The sequence below is a fragment of the Castor canadensis genome, chromosome 7 (assembly GCF_047511655.1).
Source record: "Castor canadensis chromosome 7, mCasCan1.hap1v2, whole genome shotgun sequence".
In the NCBI taxonomy this organism is placed as follows: domain Eukaryota; kingdom Metazoa; phylum Chordata; class Mammalia; order Rodentia; family Castoridae; genus Castor; species Castor canadensis.
The window spans coordinates 36,418,501-36,428,429 of NC_133392.1; the positions used below are offsets into that span (position 1 = coordinate 36,418,501).

A 9,929-nucleotide genomic window follows, 5' to 3' on the forward strand; every position below is an offset into this window, starting at 1 on the left:
ACTCAAGAGCTCCTTCCCCTACCCCACAGGTGAGAGGAGCCATGTAATGGCTCCCCACCTCCAAGTTCAAGGTGGCATAAAAACTACCTCCAAAAGACCTAGGCCCTTTATCTCTTCCCTCACCTGGCAGAACCAGTGACTCCCCCACTTCCCTCAATCTCATCCACCTGTTCTGCTTGGCTTCTTCCACCTGGAACAAGAGAACTAAGGTCTTCTGTGAGGGAACTCCTCCCTGTCAGCCATCTCAGCCACCAGTCTTTGAAACTAAAAGTTGGGGACCAACATTTTGAGTCTTTGCTCCAACAGGAAATGTTTCTCTTTTTCGCCCACCCCAAACCTCTGTCTATACTTTATCTTGTTATACTAAAATAAATCCTTGCTAAAGCTTTCTCCTTGTGAGACTCCTTGTTATGAGACACCGTGAAGTGCTTTTCAATGTTTGTGGATCTCAAGGACCTGTGATTTTGCGTGGAAACTGTGAAGCTATGGAAGCCCCCTCATATGTCCTCCGGTGACAGTGGAACACCTGCTGAGGTGCTGAGTTCAAACCCCAGTAACACCAAAAAAAAGACATACATACTATATATACTTAGTACTAAATTGTATGGTACTAGCAATAAATTCTGAAAAATTCAAAGAATTACTAAAATCAGAGAAGTCAGATTTCAGGAAATAGAAAATTTCATTGTCTGAAGGATAAGTAAATGACAGCAAAAGAGCTCAAGTTTCACCTATTAAGGTAGAAGTTACTGCATTAAGCAATACTAGCCCAGGCAACTGCACTAAGAAACAAACATACTTGAGTAACTTTAGTTACTCAAGGGACTTTTATAGGTTTGGTAGTTCATACCTCTCATTTTATACAGTCTAGAAAAACTCTGGACTTATCAATGTTATCCAACTGTTTGGTGTCAGATTTTTTGGTATTTTTCCTTTTTTAAACTAAACCTCCTACTTTTTAACCAATATGAATAAAAATACCAAAGTCAAGAAAAAATAACCAAACTACCCTTTCTCCCAATAATTAGGTGGTTTCCAATTAGAGGAGTTAAAGCGTTTGAAGCTGGTTTGAAATGGGGGCAGGGGTTTGGGATACAGCTAGGGCCAGCTAGGGCTGAACACTTGCCTCGCCTCTGGGTTTCTTCCCCAGTCCAACAAAAAAAAAAAGGGGGGGGGGGGGGTAGGGTAGTGATAGGGATACTGTAAGTTCACTTTTTTACTCTAAATAATGCCTCTGTACCTTGCATGCTATTTTGGTGGTGTTAGTTGCTCCAGCTTGTGATCTTTCTGTAACATTATTTTATATGTTATTGGCTTATATTCTCCTAAATATTATGTTATCACTATATAGTTTTTTTCAAAATACATTTCTTCTATACAAAACCAATGGCATGCTTTCCTTCTAATGGTATCCTAATAAATCTTTGCTTTTTCCTACAAAAAAATACCTATTAAACAAAACAATAAAACAATGGCAACAATATCTAAGAAAGTTAAGATGTCTAAGAAACTGTAAACTATCTACATGCTCACAAAAATGTCAAAAACCACATAAATCATCCATCTCATTTACACAGATAATTTCTATTAACATCTGCTCAAGCTCAATTTTCCATTCTTTTACAACAGCCTTTCTTCTATTTATACACTACAGTGACTACAATAAACAATCAATGAGAGATGTGATTATAAAAGGGGGAGATGAAAACTACTTAAGATTTTCATAAAATTTTTTTTTAACTTTTAAGTGTTTAAAAATTTTGAGGTTTTAGACCTAGCCACTACACTAAACCCTGTTAAGGTGAATTAGCATATTATAAATATAAGCCATAAGATTAATTAATTCTTAAACTTGGTTTCCAGTATTCAAAAATTTTCCTATCCTTTGTTTTTGATTTAGCAATTTAAATTTAGTATATTATAATAAACTGCAGCTCTATCTGTGGAATGCAGTGTCTTGCAGAAGTTGTTCTTGGTTGTTACAATGGAAGAATATGCTGATAGACCCTGAGGGTAGAAATTCCTCACTGAGTACCCAATTATCATTCTCAATTTTTTTTTAAAGTGGAAGTTCTATTTTAGACTATATACAATATAAACCATTTTCCTTTTACCTCTCCAGGAAATCTTCCAATTCCAACCTATTCCCTCCCCTATTTCAAAGGTAATAATGCTACAATTTAAGTCTTCTAGACTAACAATGACTTCTTTTAAAAGGAAATGTAGGTGAAAAGTCAAAGAAAATTAACAGTGGCATTTGAATGCCAAAGTCATTCTCCAGGTTCTTCACAAAACTTAGAACCTAAAGTATAATAAATGCTCCCCATTGAGGAACATGTGCTAGCTCTTCTAAATATATGCACATAAATACTCTTCTCTCTTCCAAGGAGTCTTTCCTTTTATACACTAAGTTTATTGGCCTCCAATGACATGTTTTTTAATCTCAAAAAGGGAGATATTTTGGAAATTATTCAAAGAATTTTCTTGTCACCTAAGCACTTAACTTTTTATATCAGAATCTTTCAATACCTATACATGAAGAAACAAGGTCATAACAATGGACCTCAATACTACTTTTGAGCAAATTACATATTTGGGTAAAACTGAAAAGAACTATATATTTTTGAAGGAAGGATCTAATGTGGATTAAAAATTACTCTTTAGGTTCTATGATACGTAACTGTTAAAAGCTACAGAAGCCATGCCTATCCCTCAATAATAACAGTTCCAATAAAGTTAGGACTAATTACAAAATGCTTATTCAGGGTTGAGGTTGTGGCTGAAGTAAATCACTTGCCTAGCAAGTTCAAGGTCTGGAGCTCAAACCCCAACGAGCTTGTTCATAAACTTAAAAAATATCACTGAAAGGACTGGGAAATGTAGATCAATTAGTAAAGCACTAGCCCAGAACAAGTGGAAACCCAGGGCTCAATCCCCCACATGATGGGAGGAGTGGGTGTCACTAAAAGTAGTTGTTTTTGACTCCCAGTTGATTTCATCAGCAAGTATTGTGAATTTTGACACAATATGTGAAAAAAATGTTTCTTCCTTTGAACCAATACTTCCTAGACACGTTTTTATTCTTACACTACCTCAGGCACATCTTTCATCACATGGTATTTGCCTTCTCTTAATGGATATATGAAGACAAAGGATAAAAGTGAAAATATACTCCTCAAGATAGAATTATATACTCTTACCAAGTTTGGAAGCTGATTTTATTCTGGGCACTTGCACCAGGACCTATATTTTACAATTCAACCAAGCTACATGGCTAGTAGTATATGTATTATATTCCTACAATTTTGTATGTAATACATATTATGTTCTTTTATCATCATTTAATTAGTTCAATTAAATATTTATCGATTGCCTACTACATTCCAGGTGCACAGCCTACAAAAAAACAAAACAGGCAGTTATGTACCCTAAAAAAACAACGTGAAAAAAAAAAAATCAAGTAAGTTCATAATACAGTACTATGGGAATTTATAGAACGAGAAAAGGTGATTCAGAGCAGACCCCCCAATTCCTATCTTCCCTGAAGCAAAAGGGATTAATGTCATTTAATGGGAAATTTGTCAACACATTATCTTAATTGATTATGGTCAATCATGGATAATTAGTAATAACAGAACTAGCATTACTGAAATGAAATTATACCATGGTAGTTAAAAGTGCGAATTCTGGAAGAACAGTCTATATTCAAATCTTTTTCATTTTTTTTTGGCAGGACTGGGGTTTGAACTATGGGCCTCACCCTTGCTAGGCTCTATCATTTGCTACCTATGAGATTTCAAGCAATCTCCATGTAACTCCATTTCCTCATCCATACAATAAGGAGAATACTACAACCTACCTGCTTCATAGAATAATTCAATAATTGTAATAGTTTATACTAGTAATTAAACTTGTCCACTCTAGGGCTGGCAGAGTAGCTCAAGTGGTAGAGTGCCTGAACTTAGCAAGTGTGAGGCCCTGAGCTCAGCACCAGTACCACCAAAAAATGAAAATAAACTTGGCCAGTTTAATAACAGTAATGAGCTTCAAAACACCACATCTCATAGAATAGATGAGGGTTCAATCAGTAAATACATGTAAAACAATATTTGACATATTAAATGTTCATGAAATGTTAAAAATGATGACAAAATAATTATTAATATGAAATAGGGAACCATGTGGCTCACTACTTGTTTTTTGGAGTGCATTATTTCCCAAATTAAATAGTTTGATATTTATGCTGAGTTAATTCAGCATTCAATTAATGTGCACTTCCTGAGAGGCAACAGTGATGAAAGAATTCTGGAGACAGGCTGAATGGAGTGACCAGCTACCTCAGTTTCTTCATTTGTAAATATCTGTATTAAAAGAACCTCTATCACTGTAATGGTAAGACCAAATAAGTACAAGAAAATCACTAGGCAAAACATAAGAGCTGTCTATCATTCTATCACTTCTTGCATATATAACATTAAGCAGCAAGGTGGGACTTCAGAGTACCAAACAGGAACTGAATTTTTCAAAGGTTGAAAACTGACACAACAGTCTCTGTTTAAGAAAACCAAGCAAATACAGTAACTTGTCCTTGAAAACATAACACCTCATTTTTAGAAATGATCTTTAAAGAAAACAAAAAACAAGGTGATCACTTGGGAGAACAGCACTAAACTGGGAAGAAAACATTAGACCTGGATTCCCCTCCAGCTTTGATGGACACTCACTTCTACTACTCTCTGTCTAGTACATTGCGACTACAGGTTGCCACCAGGCCTACAGTTAAGGTACAAATTTTTAAAGGATGTAAGGATGACAAAGGAAAGCTTTCAGTACTGATTTTGCAAGAATTATAGTGCTCAAACAAGCAATTTGAAATGCTCACTTAAAAGAGACTTACAGTACTTTATAGTCTGATGGAAGCCTATCAAAGCACGTGCAAAGGCTTTTGAACGATAACATCTGTAAACACACAGCGTTGATGGAACGCCACCCGGATAGTGCAGGGGGCCCGCGGGGCCAGTGGGGACGTACCTTCTCCAGCATCTTCCTCTCTCTCTCCAGTCCAGCAGCCTCCAGCTGCTCCTCCTCCTCCAGCATGGCCCGGGTAATCACAGCTGCCTCTGGCTGTCCTCCCATTTCTGGAGCTGGGGACCCTAAGAAGAAACTATCGCTTTTAAAGTCGCCAGCGATTCAACTCCGACATCACACGAGCTTCCTCTGTCCCACATGCACTTGAGGGGACGCCAGCACACCCTCGGGTTACATCCTAGGGCTTCCCACAGCCCACAGTTCGCGCGGACCCCAGTGTACAAGTCGGGATTCTGCGGAAAATACAGCTCCCTCCCACATCACAGACTCCTAGGTGTCCTCCCCTCAGCTACCCACTCCAGCTTCTCGTCCCTCTCTCCCTCCCCCAAGCTCCGACACAGCCTCCATACTGCCCACCCCCAACCCGAACGCCGCCCGAAAGGGTCTCGTCACTCACCACTGCTGCTCGCGGGCCGCTCCGCTGGCATGCTGGACACTCACTGGGAGCCGAGTCCTCTCCTTTCAGCGCCCGCAATGCCGCGCACTAATTCCTCACAGCCCCTGCCCGCTCAGCTCAGCCTCCTCACTAAATCCCCAGGCAGAGAAAAACGCGCGCTTCTCCTTCGCGGGAAACCCCGTCATCTCGCGATACTTCCGGCTCCCCCGCCTGCTCCTGGCACCAGCTGAGCGAGATTTGGCGCAGAGTCGCGGGGCCATGCGTTTTGTCTCGGGGAGATTGGGTCCTCCCGAATTTAGTTTTTAACGACCACTGTGATGTTGTGCAGTCATCTGACTATGTAGGGCCCAGCCCCGTCATATAGCTGATATGATTCCGAGCTACTTCACAGTTTCTAGCGCTCTCAGCAGTTTGCCAGGCGCCCTCGCACACTCTGTGCTTGACTAGGCCGGCCGGTGATGCTTTAGGTAGGAAAGATGTATCCACGTGAGGATCTCCTGTGTAGCCTCCTCGCCGGCCACTCGCAGAGCCTAGATCACACTGCGTGAAAATCCTCCGGAAGTGACCCAGAGGCGGGCGGGGAGAGAGAAGGGATGGGAAATTTAAGATTAAGGCGGTTCCACAAAGTTGAAACAGATCTTGAGTGCCAGGAGGGGAAGGGAGTGGAGGGGGAATTGAGAGGGTGAAGAGGATCCCTAACTAACTACGTATGTATGGAGACAGCATGAAGAAACCCACCAACTCAAGCGATAGAGAGCCTGCCTAGCAAGCGTCGAGCCCTGAGTCCAAACTCCCTGAGAGGGAGTGGGAAGCTTTGACCAAATACTGAGATGGAGCTCAATGCAGTTTCGTCTGATTCTCAAAGGACAGTGATGGATTCATTTTCTGGCACATCTTTGCAATTGTGCAAATCTTCTCCTAAGAGTGGATGGCTGTGAAAAGTTTACTCATTTACTACTTTATAGAGCCAACATTTAACTGCCTCTGGGGTAGCAAGAACTGCTGTACCAGCAATTAACTACAGGAATTAAATCCCTCTAGATAGGGAATTTACATTCCAAAATTTGGGACAGTAAGCTTGGGAGTGGGGGGTAACAAGAACAGACACCTAAATATGCTCACAACTCAAGTTTTAGCTTAATAATTAACTCATTGCTAGCCAGCCTGCTTTCGCTTACGCAAGTTTTTTTTTTTCAACAAAAATTGTACACATTCTTTTATCTTTTCTTTCTGTCCTTTCCCCAATTCCCGACAGGAGAGAACTCAAGATCTTTTAGGCTCCAGACAAGGTTTTCACTCTTCTCTACCTCCTGGAGTGAAGGAATATTCAGGCCTGCAAGAGACACTACTCTAGATAATGCCAGTACATCAGGAAGTAAACAGACATGAGACCACCATCTGGCCCAAAGTCATGCCTCAGCATGAACATCCAGAAACCCATACTAGACTTTCCCTTAAAAATCCTCCCTCCCCCTTGGGAGGAAGACTTCAGCTTTTGAGGCAGCAGCTTATTGCAGTCCTCACTTTGCCTGGCAAAACAAACAAACCTTTACTTCCTTTTCTCCAAAATCCTACTCTTGTTACTTGTGAATTGGACTGAATTTGTGGTATCAAGAGGAGTAGTCTGCAAAATATTAGAATAGGATAAAGTTGAGAATGGTTGGCTATTTTAGATTGGGCAACTAAGTGTCTGAAAGAAGTAAACACTTAAGAGAACCAATATCAAGAAGTCACCCAATCCAGAGGAAGAGCAATTCAAGCAGAAACTACAGCTTTTGAAAAAGATTAAGGCAAGAATAAGCTTGGGCATGTTTGAGAAAGAAGGCCAGTATGACTGAAGCAGAGTTGGCCAGGGAAGTAGCACAAAAACTCAGAAGAGGCACAGGGATTTTCCTCTTAGATGTTACAAATCACTATTTTTCCCTGCCCACACAAGTATCTTCTCAAAAATCCTTTTCATAGGAATGGCTTCATCATCCACCCAATCGTAGGTGCCAAAACCAAACCAAACCATTGTTCCTTTTTGCTTATACAAGGTGGTCCACCTTAAATAATTCCCTCAGCTTCCCAACACCAAATTTACAACTCTAGCAACTGAATACCTTTTCCACTTTCACCTTATGCTCTAAACACATATCCCAACAGCCTGTTTCAGGAACCTTGGATTATACATTCCATTCTCTGTTCTTAAACCACCACTCAGTCCTTTCCATTAGTATTCAAATATGCAAATCTCTATTGAGAGAGAGATCCTTTTTGCCACCAATTATTCCCTTCCCTTTATAGCTTACTTTAGAATTATTTACACTAGAAATTTTTAATTTTTAAATTACTTGCCTCCAACTTACTCAACCATCTGACTGGTCACTACACTCAACACACACCAAAATAGCCCACTAAGGTAATCAGTTACTTACCTCTATGTCACAAAACTTACTGTACAGAGCTAGGGTGTGGCTCAAGTGGTGCAGCAAGCACAAAGTCCTGAGTTCAAACCCCAATACCCAAAAAAACCCAAATGTACTGTACATACCTCAGTCATTGCACCTGTTATTTTTAATATTTTTTAAACACAAAAAAAATTTCTTTTCAATGCATAAAAATTATGCATATTTATGGGATACCATGAGATGTTTTGCTTCTATGCATTGTGTAATGTTCTCAGGGTAAACATATCTACTCAATTATTACTTCATGATAAAAACATTCAAAATTCTTCTAGCTTTAATACACACAGGCACAGGCACACACACACACACACACACACACAAACATGTCCATATAGTCACCCTACTGTGCAAAAGAACTCTGTGTAACTTCTTTCTCCCATCTAAATAACTGTTAATCAACCTTTCTCCATTTCTCCCTCCCTCCTACTTTCCCTAGTTCTTGATAATTACCATTCTATTCTCAATCTCCAGATCAACTTTCTGTATGTGTGTGTATGCGTGCTTCTACAGATCAAACCCAGGGCCTCAAGCATGCTAAGCAGACGCTCTACTACTAAGCAGTACCACCAGTCCAAAAAAACCTTTTCTAGATTCCATATGAATAAGATCATAAGATACTTGCATTTCACTACCTAACTTATTGCACTTTCATATAATGACATCTACTTCCATTCATGTTTGCACAAATGACAGGATTTCACTGATTTTTATAGCTGGCTGAACAATATTCCATGGTATATATGTGCATTTTCTTTATTACCAGGTGATACACTTAGATGTTTGCATTTCTTGGATACTGTGAATAGTGCTGTAATAAACATGGGACAGACTGATTTTCTTTGAATATATACACAACACAGGAACTGCTGGTTTCTAAGGTGGTTCTATTTTTAATTTTTTGAGGTACTTCTATGTTGTTTTCTACAATGGCTATACTAATTTCTATTCTAGATTATGCCTGGCACTATTTTGGGTAGTAGCAATTCAACAGTAATTCAATAAGATAAACAGTATTTTTTACGTCAGAATTTACACTGTACTAGAAGCAATAAACAACTACAAAAAACAATGTTGATAACAGATACTATAACAAAATATAACCCAGAATAAGGTCATGAGAATAGAGGATAGATGATTAGAGGAAAGTCCTCCACTAAGTAAAGTAACATTAAGCAGGAGAACCTGTATGAAAAGGAAAATATAAGCAATACAAAGTCCTAACAAAGATCTTTTCAGAGGAAAAAGAGTAAAAGACTTTAGACACAATGTAGACAGACTGAGAAATGACCAGAACTCCTTTGTGTATAAAAATGGGTAAGGTTGGGCTTGGAATGTGGCTTAGTAGAACAGCTGCCTGGCATGCATAGGCCCTGGGTTCAATCCCCATAAAGGTGAAAAATGAGTGGGATTAAGTAGCACTTGGAACTGGAGAGATGGGTAGACATCAGGTCACTTCCTAGTGTTTATTGGTAACCAGAATATAAAGAATTTGGATTTTTTTATTATGAGGAATGCCCTTAGAGGACCTTGAGCAAGGATATAAGATTTGATTTGTACTTTTAAAAGATAATAAAATGTTCTCATTAAAAAATCGATGAGACTTATTTGTCAAGGCCTCATATAAGTGGTTTTTTTTTTTTTTTCTTTTATTATTCATATGTGCATACAAGGCTTGGGTCATTTCTCCCTCCTGCCCCCACCCCCTCCCTTACCATCTACTCCACCCCCTCCCTCCCCCCCCACCCCCTCAATACCCAGCAGAAACTATTTTGCCCTTATTTCTAATTTTGTTATAGAGAGAGTATAAACAATAATAGGAAGGAACAAGGGTTTTTGCTAGTTGAGATAAGGATAGCTATACAGGGAGTTGACTCACATTGATTTCCTGTGTGTGTGTGTGTGTGTGTGTGTGTGTGTGTGTGTGTTACCTTCTAGGTTAATTCTTTTTGATATAACCTTTTCTCTAGTTCCTGGTCCCCTTTTCCTATTGGCCT

The 9,929-nt window shown here is 39.4% G+C and overlaps 1 protein-coding gene across 1 annotated transcript in view; it reads right to left on the reverse strand.

The window, feature by feature from the left end:
* Positions 1-9,539, reverse strand: part of Hells (helicase, lymphoid specific) — a 47,385-nt gene extending 37,846 nt beyond the window's left edge. The window contains exons 1-2 of the mRNA XM_074078726.1: positions 5,486-9,539; positions 5,032-5,153 (exon numbers count right to left, since the gene is read on the reverse strand). Of these exons, the coding sequence (XP_073934827.1) occupies positions 5,032-5,153; positions 5,486-5,516 (153 nt within the window). The 5' untranslated portion in view covers positions 5,517-9,539. The remainder of the gene's footprint in view (positions 1-5,031; positions 5,154-5,485) is intronic.
* Between the last annotated feature and the right edge of the window lie 390 nt (positions 9,540-9,929).